At 42.8% G+C, this 19,306-nt stretch overlaps 1 protein-coding gene across 2 annotated transcripts in view; it reads right to left on the minus strand.

The window, feature by feature from the left end:
• Positions 1-3,703: 3,703 nt before the first annotated feature.
• Positions 3,704-19,306, minus strand: part of LOC118017986 (phenazine biosynthesis-like domain-containing protein) — a 42,292-nt gene continuing 26,689 nt past the window's right edge. For both annotated transcript variants that reach the window (XM_035016401.1, XM_035016407.1), the window contains exons 2-9: positions 15,277-15,376; positions 14,825-14,923; positions 11,665-11,774; positions 11,550-11,579; positions 8,898-8,986; positions 8,449-8,627; positions 5,743-5,805; positions 3,704-4,674 (exon numbers count right to left, since the gene is read on the minus strand). In XM_035016401.1, the coding sequence (XP_034872292.1) occupies positions 4,562-4,674; positions 5,743-5,805; positions 8,449-8,627; positions 8,898-8,986; positions 11,550-11,579; positions 11,665-11,774; positions 14,825-14,923; positions 15,277-15,376 (783 nt within the window). In that variant the 3' untranslated portion in view covers positions 3,704-4,561. The remainder of the gene's footprint in view (positions 4,675-5,742; positions 5,806-8,448; positions 8,628-8,897; positions 8,987-11,549; positions 11,580-11,664; positions 11,775-14,824; positions 14,924-15,276; positions 15,377-19,306) is intronic.

A 19,306-nucleotide genomic window follows, 5' to 3' on the forward strand; every position in this document is an offset into this window, starting at 1 on the left:
GAAGTAGGTGGAGGCATAAATAATTGGCCATGAGTGAGAAATTGTTGAACCTGGGTGATAGTTCATCAGAGCTCATTACATATTCTCTATACCTCTGTATGTGTTTGAAATTTTCAGAATAAAATTAAAAAATGAATAAAGAGACAGTATGTGTATTAGTTATCTGTTGCTACAAAACTACCTCACAACGTAGTCATTTAAAATAAACATTTATTATCTTGGGTTCTGTAGGTCAGGAATTTGGCACAGCTTAGGCTGGTGCCTCTGGTTCAGGGTCTCAGAGGGCTGAGCCAAGGTGTCAGCCGGACTACAGGCATCCGAGTCTTGACGGGCTAAAGGGTCTGCTTCCAAGCCCATTCATGGCGCTGTTGATCAGCCTCTCCTTAAGGCAGTTCACAAGGGGTAGGTGTCTTCTCACAGAGCAAGTGACGAGAGAGAAAGACACACACACATCTACCAAAACATAAAATGCAGTTTTTATAACTTAATCTCAGAAGTAACATACCATCACTGCTGAATATTCTGTTGGTCACACAGACCAACCCTGGTGAAACATGGGAGCAGACTACACAAGGGTCTGAGCAGTAGAAGGTGGGATTGTTGAGAGCCATTTTTGAGGCAAGCTACCATACATGGTGCATAAGGCAAAAACTGAGTGCTGTCCAAGTTATCCTTGAAAATCCTGCAAATAATCTATAAAGCATAGTAGAGTGATATCCCAGTGCACAAGCCCAATACTGCCAGGTTTTTCTCTAGTGCTGGAACACCTCACTGTTTTGTTGAGTACTAGATAAAGTTGTTGGCTTAAATTATGGACCACGGTTGTTCCAAAAATAAATGTATTTTTTTTAAAGATTTTATTTATTTATTTGAGAGACAATGCTCGAGAGAAAGAGAAAGAGCACAAGCAGGGGGAGGGGCAGAAGGGAGAGAGAGAGAAGCAGACTTCTTGCTGAGCAGAGGCTGATGTGGGGCTCGATCCCAGGATCCTGGGATCATGACCTGAGCCAAAGGCAGATACCCAACTGACTAAGCCACCCAGGCGCCCCCAAAAATAAATATAGTTAAATTCAAGTAAATTAAATGCATTATGATGGGATTCTAATGCATTGTTAAAGTGGGGAAGCTTATGTCTTGATGACATCTGCCATTTAGGTCCATTTTGCTGACTCTCCTCATTTCAGCTCCACAGTCATAAAGCCGCTTTCTGATTATAATTTATTTATTTATAATTATAATTTGGCTTCCCAAACAGATATGCAAATGGAGAGAAAATGCTCTAATCTAATCCATTCTGTGATTACGCTTATCATATAAAAAATTGGTATTCTGGCTCTATACATCAGTCTCTATGCGCTAGTTAAATGTGAATCTATGCCTGGAAGATAGATTCGCTCTTGGTACATTTACATAATAGCCTTCTAAGCCTGCACCCCTGAGCCCCTGGACTGTGATGAATTTGCCTAAGTAATGCCACCCTAGTGGGTACTGTCTGAGTAGCCTAAAAATCTCCCCCAAGTGTGGCAGCTATATTTACCATATGCAGAATATATCCACAAGCTCCCCCACATTTCTCAGTTCCCTTGCACTTAGATGGGGGTATATGACCAGTTGCAGCCAATAAGCTATGAGCAGAATTGACACCTATCACTTCTGAGGCAAAGAGAGTGAGACTTCCATACACTGTTTCCTCCTGCCGCAGCACCCACAGAGGTCACATGTTGAAATAGCAGAAGGCAAAATCAGCCTGGGCCCCTGCAGGACCATGGAACAGAACCCCTCCTGACTTGTACTAGACAAGTGATAGGAATGAAGATAAAAGTTTGTTATATTAAGCCTCTGTGATTTTGTAGGTATTTCCTACATTAAGATAACTCAGTCTAACTCATTACGCCAGGGGATGCCGACTTTGATGGTAGCACTTTTTTCAAGCAATGGCAACATTATACTTGAGTGCTGGGATACATTTCTAACAATCTCCCTACACATTCCCCTATGCCCACTCTTAGTAAGATCAGGTAGGTAAGAGGTGGGCAGAAGCAGAAGAAACAGGGGAAAACTGTACCCTGAAACCTGCCCTACTTATATCAGCAAAAAACTCACTCTGCACAGTATGCTAATTCTAGAAGCTCTTTGCTCCTGCTACCCACAGATGTCATTTCATTTCTTCTTATTTATCTATTTAGGTATGCTTCTCCGGCCCTCACCCCTGCTTCCTCGGCTGCTACTTCTGGAGCTCTATGGCCCCTACAGCCTCTCAACCTTTGACCAGGTTGACCCAGTAAACACAGTAAGTATGATCAGTTGCCCTGGCTATTCTACTTCAACTGCTCATTTCTAAATGGACAATTTTTTTTTTTAAGTCTTTTTTTTTTTTTTTTAAGATTTTATTTATTCATGAGAGACAGAGAGAGAGAAGTAGAGGGAGAAGCAGGCTCCCAAGGAGCAGGGAGCCCGATGCGGGACTCGATCCCAGGACCCTGGGATCATGACCTGAGCCGAAGGCAGACGCTTAACCGTCTGAGCCACCCAGGCGCCCTAAATGGACAATTTTTTAAAAGTCACTTACAAAAGTGAATATAGAGTTTAAAAATATAGGATGAAGGGGCACCTGGGTGGCTCAGTCGGTTAAGCATCTGCCTTCAGCTCAGGTCTTAGGGTCCTGGGATCGAGCCCCGAGTCGGACTTCCTGCTCAGTGGGGAGTCTGCTTCTCCCACTCCTTCTGCCCCTCCCCAACCCCTACCCCGCTTATGCTCTCCCTCTCTATATATCAAATAAATAAATAAAAATCTTTAAAAATATAAGATGAAAAGTCAACTCAGATGTTTGAAATAGCAACTTTCATGCAAAAAGAATTCAGAATCACCTCAGGGACTCGTATCCCAAAAATATCTATTAAGAACTTAGAAGGAAATTAAGAGTGTGCTTATCGTGATGAGCCCTGGGTATATAGAATTGTTGAATCAGTATATTGCACACCTGAAACTAATATAACACTGTATATTAATTATACTGGAATTTTAAAAATAATAATTTTTGAAAAGAACTTAGCATACATTGGGGAGATAAAATTCAGACCCTTACAACTATGCATTTATATAAAATCATTCATACAATTCAGTTCAAGGTGGAGAAAACTTTGCACTTTGTGAAAACCCTCCAGTGATTCTTACCCGTGGTGTAACCCACTGATGAGTTGGGAGAAGGGGTGAGCTATGTGGCAGGTCATTGGTTACTCATTAAGCTAAAGCCCTGAAGCCAGTGAATTGTTTACTTCATTGCAAATTAGGGGAAACACAAGATTACTGCTAGAATAAATTCACTGTCACATGCCTTAGCAAAAATAAATAAAAATAGAAAGCATGGTAGCAGTAAGGTGACAAAAATTGAGACACTATGGGCATTTCTAACTGATTAGCTTGCAGTTTTTGAGATGGCTGAGAATTGCCATCAATGAGATCACCTTAAACAAACACTGTTAATGACTTGAAAAAGTCCCCATCCCAAAGTCAATTATAGGTATTCAACATTACAGATTTAACTGAATTGAAAATATGTTAGAACCAATTTTATTAAGGTAAGAGAAGAATGCTTTTTAAGTTACACTCTAAAACTATACATCAAGACAAAGATATTATATTGCTTTTAGAGTTTCATTTTATTACCACAGTAATACATATACATTTTTTGAAATATCTGGGTTTTTGGGTTATTCTGTTATATGTCCTGATTTTTTAGTTATTGAACATGAGTGTGTTCCAGTAAGGGAAATAATTTTTTAGGTGCCTTAAAATGACTCCCAATCTTACCCCCCCACACACACACACATGAACAGTTGTCACCTTTCTATCTTCATGACCCATCTTTGTCCATATATATTCATATTGTCCATAGATATAAACATAACACTGCTAACATTTTGTAGTCCACTGTAATTCCCTTTCTTAGTATTGTGTCATGAGATACTTTTCAATATTTCCACATAGTTATTGCGTCTTTTTAACGGCTACAAAATGGTCTATCAGATACTCACACCTAAGTTTAAAGATTTTATTTATTTATTTGAGACAGAGAGAATGAGAGACAGAGAGCACATGAGAGAGGGGAGGGTCAGAGGGAGAAGCAGGCTCCCCGCCGAGCAGGGAGCCCGATGCGGGACTCGATCCAGGGACTCCAGGATCATGACCTGAGCCGAAGGCAGTCGCTTAACCAACTGAGCCACCCAGGCGCCCACTCACACCTAAGTTTAAATGGTTTGATCTTACTCCTCATAAATGTACTCCTCATTCTGTGATCGGTAGTCATAATTGAGGTGACAACATCATTCTTTGTTACTGGTTACTTCTATGTCAAATACACTCGCAGGCAAAGCCAAAACTCCATAAATTAATTAGTCAGTAAGCATGATGAAATTTCCATTAATATGTCTTCATTTTTCTATTTCTATCGTGGGGATGAAGTGAACTATTGTGCAAGTTTGGTAAAGGCAGCCGCTTCCATTTCTTTTTGTGCAGAAAACACTTAGTCATTCAAAATCTCAGCATTGAACCACAGCCACCTCTAGGCTGTCAGCGTGCCCTCTAGAACAACAGCAGTGCTGCCCCTGATGTCAACCCGCCCATCAGGACGCAAAGAAATCTCCAGCTCTCCTCCTCGGTGGGAACACTGAAAGGCTAAAGAAAACATAAAACAAGTCATGAGTTAATATTGTTCGTCTTCACCCTTTCGAATTCACAGAACATAGTGGAAGACCTCTCTCTTCTTACAAGCTCCAAAACCCTCCCAGCTCAGTGGAAAGAATAAATTCCTTCCTCTGTCCGTAGCACTGCTCAGCCTGCCCTGTTCTGAGGACTGAGGGACCACAAACGCAATTTGAGCCACAAAACACACAGCTCCACATCTTCTCTTCCTCAGTCATTTCCTCTGTCACTTCCCGTAATGTCCCGGACACACCCCGCGCATAGCTTCCTTCCCGCTTCTGTCTGGGAGTAAGTGAGGACCTGTGATAAGATAGAGGCACGGACTAGAAGTTTAAAAAGATAAAGAGGGGTGATCTTGGCCCTCCTGAGAGAGCCCCATCTTTCCAGGTCTGAAGAGGACAAAGGGAGCTTGTTTACCCATTGTGCTTATCAAGCAACTGAACAGTCTCCACCTTCCTGGAGTTCGGGGCGTAAGGGAGAAACTAGGCTCACCAAAGAAAGACCAGCCAACCTGCTATCCCCAAATCAGAGTCACAGAGGCCTGACCCTCCCACTAGGTCAGACCTCCCATCCTGGAGGGTCAGATTCCTACTTTGACTATTGGAACTGTGTAGCCTCCATTGGCTGCAATCTATTTCCTCTCCACCCCCCCAAAGTCATTAGGGGACTTGGTTCAAAAGCAATTTGTTTGATTCAATCCCGTGACTAGCAATGGCAATAAGGAACTTTGGCAATCATCCCATCTCAACTTGTGACATTCTAAATAACCTCACTGGGCCAAAGCTATACAGCCAGTTAATTTTATTCAACAAACAATACTTGGGCACTTACTGTATTAGAAGTGTGTCTGTGTTTTGGGGGGGACAGGGGTGGAAGATATTCTGAGTAGAGGATTCAGAGTGAAGCAACATAAAACCTTTCATTTTCATATGGGTGACACATGATATTTTATTACATCTTCAAATCAATGGTACATATGAGAAGGAATGCTAGCTTAAAGTTAGAAAAAAATTTTTTTAAATAAAAAAAAAACTCTCCTACCATGCATGTCTTTCTTCCCCAGTTGCTGGGACCAGTAGCTGCTGAGAACAGCATGTGCAGACCCTTAAAAGAAGTGAAAAGTTATGATACAAAAACAGGGGTGGCATTGTGGTAAATTGATAAGCAATTACAACCAACTATCTGGTTTGACTAAACCTTAAATGACTTGATCATGATGTTGGCCAGGGCCACAGCAGAGTGTGGAATAATGAATGGACATAGAAAAGAAGACACAGATTTTATGGATAAGTTCCTCCAAATAATGTATCTGCTATGTTTTACACTTTCTGCAGGCCGAATTAAACTGCAGGGTCTTTTTTTTCTAATGTTTTAATTTGAGTCTAGCTGACACACAATGTCACCTTAGTTTCAGGTGTACAACATAGTGATTAAACTTCTCTGCACGTTATCCTATACTCTCCACGAGTGTAGCTACCATCCGTCACCATACAATGCTATTACAATATTGTCGACTATATTCCCTGCGCTGTGCCTCTTATTCTTGTTGCTTATTCATTCCATGACTGGAAGCCTGTACCTCCCACTCCCCTTCACCCTTTTCACCCATCCCCCTAACCCCTTTCCCTCTGGGAACCATCAGTTTGTTCTCTGTATTTATAGGTCTGATTCTGCTTTTTGTTTATTTGTTTTGCTTCTTAGATTCCACACATGAGTGAAATCATATGGTATTTGTCTTTCTCAGTCTGACATATTTCACTTAGCATAATACCTCTAGGTCCATCCATGTTGTTGCAAATCGCAAAAATCTCATTCTTTTTTATGGCTGCATGATATTCTAGTGTGTGTGTAGGTATGTGTATATACACACATCACATCTTTTTTATCCATTCATCTATCGATGGACATTTGGGTTGCTTCCATATCTTGGCTATAGTACATAATGCTTCCATATCTTGGCTATGGTACATAATGCAATAAACATAGAGGTGCATATATCTTTTTGAATTAGTTAAACTGCAGTTTTTAATTCTTGTCCTGTCTATCAGTTCATTGTCAGGCCATGGTAGGAAGATCAAGTGCTTCCTCTAAATCTTTCTCTAATCTTTCAAGGGAAGTATCTCCTTCCTCCAACGATGAACATGCAAGGAAAACTGGGAACTCTGACAAAAGGTTCAATTTTCCACCAAGCCAAGATTTTTAGGCTTTTAGTGCCAAAAGAACTTTGTTTTAGTGAGGCATTTTTTTTTCACTTGATTGTGCCCTAGTTTTAGATCAGTGAATAGATATTAAAATGAAGAAACAAAATGTAAAGTCATAACTGGGAGAAAAGGATGGGTTTTCTTCAGGAAAACTTACTAAATATCATGGGAGGTCCACCTAGGATGACCAGTCATCCCAGTTCGCCCAAGACTGTCCTGGTTTTAGCACCAAAGGTCCTGTATGCTGGGGAATCCTTCAGTCTCAAGCAAGCTGAGATGGTTGATCATCACTGTCCAAAGACCTTCCCACTTTAGAAAAGCATTATTACAGGGGAAAACACTTTCTCTCTGTAGCAGTTAAAATCTTTGTGAAGCATATGTAAATCCACTCAAAACTTCTTTTCCATGGGGGAGGGTCAAGCTCTACTATTTGGATGTCATTGGGCATTTTCCTGAGTCTTTAAGAAAATGCTTTGCTGAGCTTTGAATTTCATGTTTTGTTTCTCATAGAGTAACTAGGTCAAAGTCCTGAAACAATCCCAGTCTCTGTCTTCTGTTCAGAGCAGGAGCCTCAGAGGTTCTTCCCAGCCTCCTTCTGCCCTGACCACCATCCCATCCGCCAGCCTCCTCCATCAAGCATCCCCCCCTTTTCTGCTCAGCCCACTCTTCTCTAAGAGGATGAAAGGAGGAAGCTTCACATTCTTGCCCGTCTTTGATTTCATCCCTCTGCTTCTGGTTGGTAGATCTTGAATCCTATGTTCCCAAACCCATCCCACCCACTTTGGGGGCAGGTCTGGGAAAGCTATTCCTGTCTGTATCTCCCACCTACAACCCAGGAACTTATCCTTCAAAAAATAAATCTTATTTAGGTGCCAATGATCACACAGGCTGGTCACTGAAAAAAACAAAAGGCTTTGTGACTATAGTGGAAATTGGCCCCTGAATTTTGCAAATGGCAGATCTGGAAGCATTGGTTCAGGGAACCAGTTCTGTCATTATTATTAAAATAGCTAAGAGTTATTGGGTGCTTATCATGTGCCAGGCACTGTGCTAAGCATTTACCATGCATTGTTTTTACATAACCTTATGAAATATTACTCATACTTTATAGAGGAGGGAATATAAACTTTATTTTTTTTACTTAAATTTTTTACTTAAATTCTAGTTAGTTAACATATAGTGTAATATTGGTTTCAGGAGTAGAATTCAGTGATTCATCCCTTACATGTAACACCCAGGGCTCATCACAACAAGGGGAATAGAAACTTTAAAAAAAGTTAAGTCATTTGCCCAAGGTCAACAGCTCGGCAGCTAGGACGAAAACCCAGGCTGTCGGACGTGAAGGTTTAACCCTGCTATATATACTGTCTCCTTAATTCTGTAGTTTTCACTCGAGACTTCAGTGAAAGACTGGGGAGGGGAAGCTAGGGAAACAAAAACAGCTCAAAACCCAACAACCTGAAAGGTCGTGTGAAGGGCACTTAAAGAGCTATTTGTTACTTTCCTCCACTGTTGAACCCTCCCCAGGACCCAAGTCAAAAAGTACCTGTTACAGGGTCTTCAGCCACACCAACCCACGGTGCAAAATATCTGGAGTAAAAATCAAATGCTTGGGTCTGCCCTCCAGGCTCTCCTTTAAGGGTGAGAATGAGTCCTTTCACCTTCCCTGTGTTTTCCACTTGCGGCAGATCCTGTGTGTTCACCTTCAGGTTCTCCAGGAATGACCTGGTTCATGAATGGGATGGATTAGGACAAACCCATCTCACAGACCACTATACAGACTCTGTAGAGCAAGTGAGGGTACAGCTTTTACCCAAAGGGCTCAGCAGGAGGGGAGGAGAGAGCAAGTAGAATATCTTCCTCCCTAGGAACAAAACTCTCTGACTGCATAAATCATGGTTTGACTGGACCTAGCACGGCCAGACAAAGCCAGGGCTATAAATCTGGGTTCTCAGCCCTCCCCAAAGTGCTGCCAAAGCCAAAAATCTTGTTTACCTCTTGTAAGTATCACTGAGCCGGACAAGGAGCTTTCGGGTATCTGGAGAATAGCGGATGTCTTGGACTAGGATATCACCTATGGCAGTCTGTGGAGACAGACCAAAAACTCCTCAGGAGTGCACCCTGGGTCAAATCATTGATCTTCTATATGGGGAACAGCCTCTCATGAGCATCTCCTGTGTGCCAGGCATACCCAATGTCCCCAATCCCAAGAGTTTTAGTTCAGTTTCAGGACTCAAGGTGTTGCCCAAGGAAGGCCAGTTTTCTGGAGACCAGAGACCCTTAAGGGGGTTGAGCTCACCCTCTAAGAGCCGAAGAAAAGCATTGTTCACAAGTATTACTATATGCCTCAACACGCTAATCCTTCAAATGGGCATTTTCCTCACAAATAAGGAGCAAGACTTAGGCCCAGGGACAGGGACAGACACACACACACACACACCTTGACCCAGGTCTGAGGGGCCCTGGAGTCAAAGCTCTGAATCACTACTGTCTCCTGTCTATAGAAATGGGGGTAGAAATGGGGGCCTCAGGCCCACCTCTTAGCATTGTTGTGAGGAAGGATTAAATGAAATAATATATGTGGAGTCGCAGCAGCAGTAACTAGAAGATTCTACATGGCAAGGACCCAGGGCCAGCAGTTTGAATGGAACTGGGGACTAGAACACATCTTAATGCTGCTCTGCATGGCAAGCACTGTTTTCACTTAGATTGTATGCTGCAGATCAGTAATGTAGCAACATTTTCTAAAGATACCTGGGTTCACCCTTTACCTGAGACTGCACATAATCTTGCTCATATCCTAGAACTTGTTTGTCTGTTTGCTTGTTGACTTGGAGTGCTGAGGGGATGATGAGTGGGGGAAGCCCCTCCAAGTCACCCTTTGGCACCCGCACTGGCTGTAGGCAGAGCAGATGAGAATTACATGGTAGTTGTCTGGCTTCAGGTTGCTTCAGGTTCTCTAATCTTCTTTAGGGACTGAGATGCTCCAGGTCCCAAAGCCAAGATTCCCTCCACTTTGGGTGGTGCCTCGGCTGTCTACCCCAGCGACCACAGCTGAACAATGTCCCTCCCTCTGGAAATGGAAACTCTTGCAGCCAGAGCCTGTCTGTTCTTGGGCCTTTCAGCTTCTCTGAGGGGTCATTCAGCCCTCCTCTGCATGAATTCTGATGTCAATTTGAAAGTCTAATTCTCAGCTGAGAATCTTATGACCAGTTTCTAGGAACACAAAACAACAATACTCAGGATACATAACCCTTTGTCATCCCCACTTTACAAATGCTGACCCTGAAGCTTAGAGACACCGCATTAAGTTCTTTCTACCATGAACAAGGTCTGTACTGTGAATATTGTCCATTTTCTTGTCAACTTGCTTAAAGCAGTTCATTTATGAATGTTGGCTTGTCTTCCAAAACCCAAGCCATAGGTGGGGCTGAGTGTAAAATCAGAATCTGTAATGCTTGCTTCTACTCTTTGAAAAACATAGATAATGCCAGACACTAAAGATTATAAATGCTGTAGTTGAACATTCACTGAGAAACACCCCAGCGGTACCCAGGGTAGACCACTTAGTGAGAATTGGTTTTCTCACTGCAGCCCTTGCCCTGATCCTGATGGGGCCCTTCCTTCTCTACAGACTAAGAACCGGGTCATGCAGGGCTGCTCGGGCCCCCTGGAATCCCCATAGAACGATTGTAGTGCCTACCTCACCCAGTGACAGTATTAAGTGAGATGATGCATGTGAAAAGCTTAGCACCTGGTACTGCCCAGGGGCAAGTCTCAAAAATGTTCATTAGCATGATCGTTGTTATTCTCATGAAGGACCACCCCTTCCTAGACCTCTTGAGGAAACCAGGCTATGAATCTTGCCTTCTCTATCAAGTTGCCCGAGCTTTCCTGTCCTCCTCCATCAAAGCACAGCCTCTCACCTCAGCCTCATTCTCCACCACAGAAATCCAGGCCGCCCTGCCCAGCAGTTTCCACTGCTTTCACGCTCGGCCCACCACACAGCAGTCTCTCCTCCCCCTTCCTTCGCGGAGGCTAATCTGGCAATGAAGAGCCAGGGACGACTGCTCAAGCTTCTCACCAAATAGATTCAACATTAAAATTCACACCTCAAATGCACCATGCACTTTTCATCCAAGCTTAGGCTGGAACGCTTATACTGATAGAAGGCCTATCTTTGGGGGTCGTATGGTACTGAATCTTTTTTTCTTTTTAAGATTTTGTTTATTTATTCATGAGAGACAGAGAGAGGGAGAAAGAGGCAGAGGGAGATGTGGGGCTCGATCCCAAGACCTTGAGATCACGACCTGAGCTGAAGGCAGACGCTTAACCGACTGAGCCACCCAGGTGCCATGAATCTTTTTTTTTTTTTTTAAGATTTTATTTATTTACTTGAGAGAAAGAGAGCAAGCAAGAAAGAAAGCACAAGCAGGGGGAGGGGCATAGAGGGAGGGAGAAGCAGACTCCTTGCTGAGCAGGGAGGCCAACCCAGGCTTGATCCAGCACCCTGGGATCATGACCTGAGCCGAAGGCAGATGCTTAACTGACTGAGCCACCCGGGTGCCCCCAAATGGTACTGAACCTTTGTGTTCAAACAATAAATGACCAAATCACACGAGCTTAGGTTTAATTCTTTTCACCAACCTTTATCAAGTCCTCCACTTCATGGAAGTCCTAGATGGGGAAAAAGACAAGACCACTGTCAGGCATGCAAGCTGTCAGTTAATACGGTTCATGGCAATAGTTAGAAAGAGCTGACCTGGGGGTGGGCAGGATAAAGAGGTAGATCCAGGATAATACTGTCCTCTGCTCTTCTGGCCTTCAGTTCCCCACTCAGAGTGACAAAGGTTAGAGTGTTATTCACATTTTCTGGAAAAAAAAAAAAGTCTTACTTTGTCAATCAGAAAACTCTCTGAAAGGAAATCAAGAAATAGGAAAATAAACTTTGTTACATATTTGCACATCTGTTTTGATCACTACTGCATTGTCTTAGATTCCCTGGCTTTTCCTGAAAGGAGGGGTTCAGGTTTGGATTACTGGGGTCCAGAGTAGAGATAGCCCCCACCAGCTTCTCACCTGAGAACCAAGAACAAAACTGGTTGGACTTGACATCATACTGCAAGGCTTCAAAGGCCAGCTCCTTTATGCTGACTAACTGTGCCCTTAAGCAAATTATTTAACCTCCTTAAGCCTCAATTTCCTCATCAGTAAAATGGGGTAATAATTAAACCTACCTCATAGGGATGAAATAGTGTTTTCTAATGCAGATTTTAAATATCCACCTATAGGGGTGCCTGGGTGGCTCAGTCGTTAAGCGTCTGCCTTCGGCTCAGGTCATGATCTCAGGGTCCTGGGATCGAGCCCCACATCGGGCTCCCTGCTCCGCAGGAAGCCTGCTTCTCCCTCTCCCACTCCCCCTGCTTGTGTTCCCTCTCTCACTGCCTCTCTCTGTCAAATAAATAAATAAAATCTTTAAAAAAAAAAAAAATATCCACCTATAACACTAGATTGTTATAAATAATACCAGTCTAAAATATGCCAAGGGGATGACAAATAGAATATACAAATTATGGGGGCGCCTGGGTGGCTCAGTTGGTTAAGCAACTGCCTTTGGCTCAGGTCATGATCCTGGAGTCCCTGGATCGAGTCCCGCATCGGGCTCCCTGCTCGGCAGGGAGTCTGCCTCTCCCTCTGACCCTCCCCCTCTCATGTGCTTGCTCACTCTCATTCTCTCTCTCTCAAATAAATAAATAAAATCTTAAAAAAAAAAAGAATATACAAATTATGAATGACAGTCTACTAGAAACAAATCAAGCTTACCCTAAATAAACCAAGCTACACATAAATTTTTTATTTAAAAATTGGACCGCAAATGCTGGTATCATGTTACTGATACAACTTGGACCACTTATCTGACCTCAATGTGGGTAACATTTTCAGTGAAAACAAAGATCTGTGACCTAATTCTTTTTCCCCCCTTAATATTTCTGTAAAACTTAACCATATCTAAAAGGTAAGGAAATTTGGCATTGTTGATTAACTTTCACTGAATATAAAATGTATACTCCAGAGCCCAAAGTTTAATTTTTCTCATTATAAATGGTGGAAGACATCATTATTTGCAAAGCATTTTTTCATATTTTATCTTATCAAACCTTAAGACCACCCTGTGGGGGATCGATCTGAAGGCAATTATTCTAAATCTCTGCCCCACACCAAACAATGTGGGGTTTTCAAAAGGCACTCAATCCAACTTCAGTAAAATCTTTTTTCAAGACTGAGTTCCTAAGCAATATTTCAGGGTATTTGCCTGCCCTCATTCTTGTCCCCTATCCACAGAAACCAAAATTATCTTGTTAAGACATATCATGGGTTACATTATAGAGGGGCCTCAATGTTATCTCCTGCCAGTCACCCCCCGTGCCCCCCCCCACCCCAGGGAAACTCCAGCTACTCCAGGTATACAGACTACTCCTCAGGAGCTTTGCATTTGCTGCTGCCTCTGCCCAAATACTCCTCCTCCCACTCGAATTCTTTGCACACATGGCTTGATATTCTTCAGCCTGACAATCCCCTTCTCTAGTGGATGCTGCGGTCCAGCATCTCAACCTTCCCCTCCGAAGGCCAGGACTAGCGAGGCAAGGAAATACAGAGGCATGCATTTAAGGAGGCACCTGCTCTCAGGCGCAGCCTGAAGGCCCTGCCCCAGCTGCCAGGGGTGTTGGTGACTGACTGCTCTCAGCTGAGTCCCACTCTGTGAATCGCCCTTGGGTGAGTAGAGCTACTTTACCCGAAGTCAGGCTGCTTTTCTGGGCATTGGAGGCTGATCAATGGAGGGTATAAAGGCCTGCACCTTTGCTTCTATTTGGAACTATACTACTTGAAGGATCGTTGCAGTTTCAGATCTCCCTGTGGATTTGGCCTACGCCTTTCTTTGTTGCTACCACTTCGCAGTTCAACGTGTCCCTCTGTTCTATTCTGCTTTCTTTACTCCCTACCAATATTGACTCCAAGAATACTGCCCACAATTCTCCCAGCATGCAATGTGCTTCCCAGGGGAACTCGCCCTGTAACACCTCCCCGTACCCTCCCCATCTAAGTAACTCCCCAGAGAACCTCCTTTTCCAATGCTGCTCTCCCCACTTACACTCTTACACTCTGTCGTATCATCCTGTATATTTCCTTGCTTAACTTTCTGTTTGTTGTCTACACCTATTCATGGCTGCTTCCATCTCCACTTTTAGGGCATTTCTGGGCATCTCTCCTCTGCCTGGCTCATTGCCACAGAGCCCTGATCTTTATTATACTAAATGTAGCGAAGATGAAAACTGGTAGGACTGAGGTGCAGCATCCTCTCTTCACAAGGGAAATGTATATAGCCGTGGCTCATGAATCTTTAAACTTCAAAGTAAAGAAGCTCTTGTGAGGGGCATTTGGCTGGCTTAGTCCATAGAGCATGTGACTCTTGATCCTGGGGTCGTGAGTTCAAGCCCCATGTTGAGCGTAGAGTTTACTTTAAAAAAAAAAAAAAGAAGAAGAAGCTCTCGTGAAATGAATCTCAGTGTGGGTGGGGACATATTTGGAGCAAAATGTGACTTATGGTTCCCCGATGCCACATCATGTGAGACGCCTATTGTGTATTGCAAGCTCCCCTCCTGTGTTGGTCAGAGACCAGAGAGCTCCCGTTCAGAATAAAATGGCATTCTAGGGAACAACGACCAGAGCTTTCCAACAGGCCTGGCACATAATCAGAAAGGCCAAAGTTTCGGGGGGCTGTATTTGTTTCAGCGTCATGAATGACATGAATAGACTCTGTAATGTCTTGATAGCAGGGACTTTGATTCATCACAAAGCATGAGAATTTTAAAAAATACTTGCTATTTGCTCAGTGACAGGTTCATAAAAGAAAATCACATTACTTATCTTCTCAAACAGCACAGCCGCGGAAGCCAGGGTAGCGTGGCCGCAGAGGGGAACCTCACTCGCCGGCGTAAACCACCTCAATCCAAAGCAGGAACCTTCAGAGGAGGAAAAGCCAACGAGAGATGAGATCACTCCCATACAAGTGGGTCACAAACTTTTCATTTTCTTATTCTTTTCTCAATGTTTCCCTAGCATGATTAATAGCTGAAATGCATTGTGAAGGAAGAGTGAAGTCTAGGCCAGCATCCTAGGGCTCCCCGGTGCCAGATCTGGAGCTGAAACATTCAAATTACTCAACATCTGCTCTCCCCAGACAAACTGAAAACCAAATCAGAATCTCCCCACCTTCTCTCCTGTCTGCATGCAAATCTCTCTGAAATATCATTCCCGCACTGGAAAAGCAGTTTCTGGTACCGTCCAAGAATGGCTTAAAAAAAAGCATATTTACTTTGTGTAAAGTTGTCAGTGGGGTGCAGTTTTCGGATAAAAGCAGTTTCAGAGAGGTTCATTTCTCTTGCAATTTTTTGATGCATGTCTTCATCCAATTTCTAAATTAGAAACAAAAGTTCACTGAGACTCCAGAAACACAAATCAGACTTCTTTGGACAGCAACTGCCATTAGTTAATAATACAGCTTATTAATATTAAAAGTTACATGCCTCAAAGGAAATAATTGACAAGGAAGTCAAGACACTTTTACAAAGATTGTTTCTCAGAAATCTATGCTTGTAGCTCTCCATGAAGAGCTGTAGATGCACAAAGCTAGAACAGACTCTGAAAAACCTACCGGCCAGCCCTATCTTTCATCAGATTATTATCTAGTCTACCTGAGAGCATATGTTCTCTTCTAAACAATCTCCACAAAGGGAAACTCCACAATCTCCCTTTTTTGTGGAATAAAAAGGTCTTCAGCATCCACTCTAGGTAGGCTGGCCCATTCTGCTCCCATCTATACACGGTTCACTCCTTTTTATGAGTCAAGCCTCAGGCTAGAGGTCACCTCCACCAGGAAGCCTTCCAGCTGCTCTGTCTAAAGGCTTTGTCTCCTCCCAGTGCTTAGACCACCTGAATTTACCCACTGTGTCCCTTCACTGTCTGTCCCCCAATATCTGAGTTTATGAGGGCATACAATGTACTATCTTGCTTTTTTCTGACTTATACCTTGTATTCATCCAGAATGGTAGGAGCTCAATAAACATTTGCTGGGAGAATACATTATTCACTACATCTTCATTTTTACTTCTTTTGTATGTGTAAGCTCTATGCCCATCATGGGGCTTGAACTCACTACCCTGAGATCTAGAGTGACATGCTCTACCGACTGAACCAGCCAGGCACCCCACTTCATCTTCATCTTTAAAACTCTCAATATAGGGCGCCTGGGTGGCTCAGTTGGTTAAGCGACTGCCTTCAGCTCAGGTCATGATCCCAGGGTCCGGGGATCAAGTCCCGCATTGGGCTCCCTGCTCAGCGGGGAGCCTGTTTCTCCCTCTGACCCTCTCCCCTCTCATGCTGTTTCTCTCTCCCTAACTCTCAAATAAATAAATAAATAAATAAATAAAATCTTAAAAAAAAATAAAACTCTCAAAATAGATATTGTTATCCACTTGCATATAAAGAAATCAATCACAGAGAGGTTGTGTAATATCCTAAGGTCACAATATGCCAAATAAATGGTAGAGTGGTTAAGAATGTGGGCTTTGTAAATAGTAACAACCAGTGAATCTAGAGGAAAGGTATAGGATGTTCACTGTACCATTCTTGAAATTTTTCTGTAGTTCTTAATTTCTCAAAATAAATGGTTAAGAAAATAATGTGAATTTGTATCCTGGGTCAGGTCCTAGTAGCAGTGTAAGAGTGGGCAAGTCATTTAATCTCATGGAGTTCCAGTTTCCACACCTTTAAAATGAGGACAATAGTACTTAGGTGAAAGAGTTCCTGTGGAGACACACAAATACATATATATACATGCACACACGTTCCTCTTAAGAAAAAAAAATGGATCAGAAATATGAGTTTTCCTTTAGAGAATGAAAATCAAATTTTTAATCAACAAATACTCGCTAGTTATATTTTGAATTCTAAAGAAGTCTCAAGACAAATGCCTTTTTGCTTTGGCCAAATTTAGTATTCTTGAGACCCCGAAACCCAGAAATAAGATTTATAACTTTATACTAATAAATTCATAATTCACTTAACTGACTTATGCAAGTTAAACACCCATTATCTTTCAGTTGATTCAAATTCTTTTGAAACACTTTCCACATATTCATATAAGGCACAAAACGCTGGTTATTGTGACAAATCAGTCATGATTTTTAAACTATCAGCTGAGGGGCGCGTGGGTGGCTCAGTCGTTAAGCTCCCTGCTCAGTGGGGAGCCTGCTTCTCCCTCTCCCACTCCCCCTGCTTGTGTTCCCTCTCTCGCTGTGTCTCTCTCTGTCAAATAAATAAATAAAAATCTTTAAATAAATAAATAAATAAATAAATAAACTATCAGCTGATATAAAAATCCTAGCTGACTTACTAAGCTTTTCTTAAAAGGGCACTGTCTTCAAAATCTATAGACGATGTGGAGTCCTAGAGAGAGAGAAATGACTTAAGCAACTGATATTTACTGTCTGAAAGCCCAAACATAACACAATCGTTTTGTGTTTTACTTAGCATTTTTCTTTCAAAAGATTAAATCCAATAATGCATATAAAGTGCTCATCACAGTGCCTAACACAAAGCAAGTAGTTGGTAAATATTAGCTTTTACTTTGAGTGGCTCAAAACCCATGTTTTAAGCAGCCACACTACTCTGCCTCCCCATAACAAAGACAAACTCTTATTACCCCTTGAACACACTGCAGACAGGAAAACCAATGTCTATCAGATAAGACGGATTCCTGCAGCGTTTCTAAAGGAAAGCAGCAGTCAGCTACCAAGTGCTGTGCTAAGTAGAACACCATTAAGGAGGGAATGCCTTAGAAATGCAGGGTTTCAGGCCCCACCCCAGACCTTCTGATTTAGAATTTCCTTTTTTTTTACTAGACTTCTAGGTGATCCATGTGCACATTAAAGTTTAGAAGCTCTGGTGGTTACATTACGACCCCGTGTTCAAGGGGCTTAGCATCTTGCAGGGAATCAGAAAGTACCAGTGACCAACACCAGAGAGTATGTAATTGAGACACAGATTTGACAGTAAATACTCTAGGACTTTAAAGATGAAGCTGTGAGGTGGACTTAGAAAAAGAGCATATTTGGCTGAGTTGGACAGGAAAATGTGGGCAGAGAGCTTTGCGTTGGGGTTGCTTCTTGGGCAAGTCATTTGACCTCGCTTCTGTTCTCCTTCTGTTAGATCTTTGACACGCTAGAATTCTGTGAGCCGAGGTAAGGAGAACCAGGATGGTAGGAATGAAGCGGCATGAACATCTGCCACAACTGTGGGCCTGGGGAGTGAGTCGTACCCCCTGAGTAGAGGGGCTGGGATCTGCTGGGCATCCCAGCCACCAGGGCAACAATGTTAAGAAGCACTTCTCTCGGCTCACTGTTCTGTGTGGAAACTGGCCCACGTGCCTGGGCATACAACACCTGAGAGAAGCTGGGAGCCAATTAAGTCCCTCCTGCAGAGTGTGCAATCACAGGCCTCGGTGGTGATTGAAGGGGTGATAAATAAAAGCCTGCGTTGGTCTTTCTGGATTTGCTGCTGTGGCTGCAGGAACCTGCAGTGCTTGCTAGTCCTTCCTGTGATCTGGCCAAACTCCCTATCCTCGTCCTTCCTTTCCTGGTCTATTGCTTCCCTCCACCTTTAGGACAACAGTCTCAAAAAGCATTAAAGCATCCCCCATTGTAGCCAAGCTCACCGTCTATTGTTAATGGATTTCTTTGCAGTTGGGCTTTTTTGCACATCGGCTAGAATACACACTTCACTGGCCATCAGCTCTTCCGTCCTCTCTACCTTGGTGTATTGTACCAATTGCAATTTGAATTTCTGCAACTAATCTCTGTCCCAGGACACTTAAAACGCACTTGCTATTTGCCTGAGGGGCCAGAGACGCCGTAGAAAGTTTGATAGTAGCCGTCCTCAATATGCATCACAGGCAGTCGAATTTCTACACTGGAACCAAAGGCCAAGATAATGGTGAATCATTAGAAGACTAAAGTTGCTTCAATTTGGGGAGCTTGAGAAACAAAAGAGACTGCATTCAGGCAAAAAACTAAATTTTTGTTTCAGTCATTTTTTTCATTTTACACTAAAGTTGTTTATTTTCAAATGCAGCACATAACAGTTACACACCAACAACTGTGAATTCTCTTGCTCTAATATCCATTTCCCTTTGGCAATCTCATGAGTCAAATTTCCGACAGCAAAGACAGAGCCATGTTTGTTTTTCTGAGTTCCAGTGTGCTGCATTGGGACACTGAGGTTTCATCATCATATGGCCCACAAACATTAATGATCAGAAAATCAGAGCAAAGTTTTAAAATACTCCC

Source organism: Mirounga leonina, unplaced genomic scaffold, assembly GCF_011800145.1.
Source record: "Mirounga leonina isolate KUSES-001 unplaced genomic scaffold, KU_Mleo_1.0 Mir_106, whole genome shotgun sequence".
Taxonomy (NCBI): domain Eukaryota; kingdom Metazoa; phylum Chordata; class Mammalia; order Carnivora; family Phocidae; genus Mirounga; species Mirounga leonina.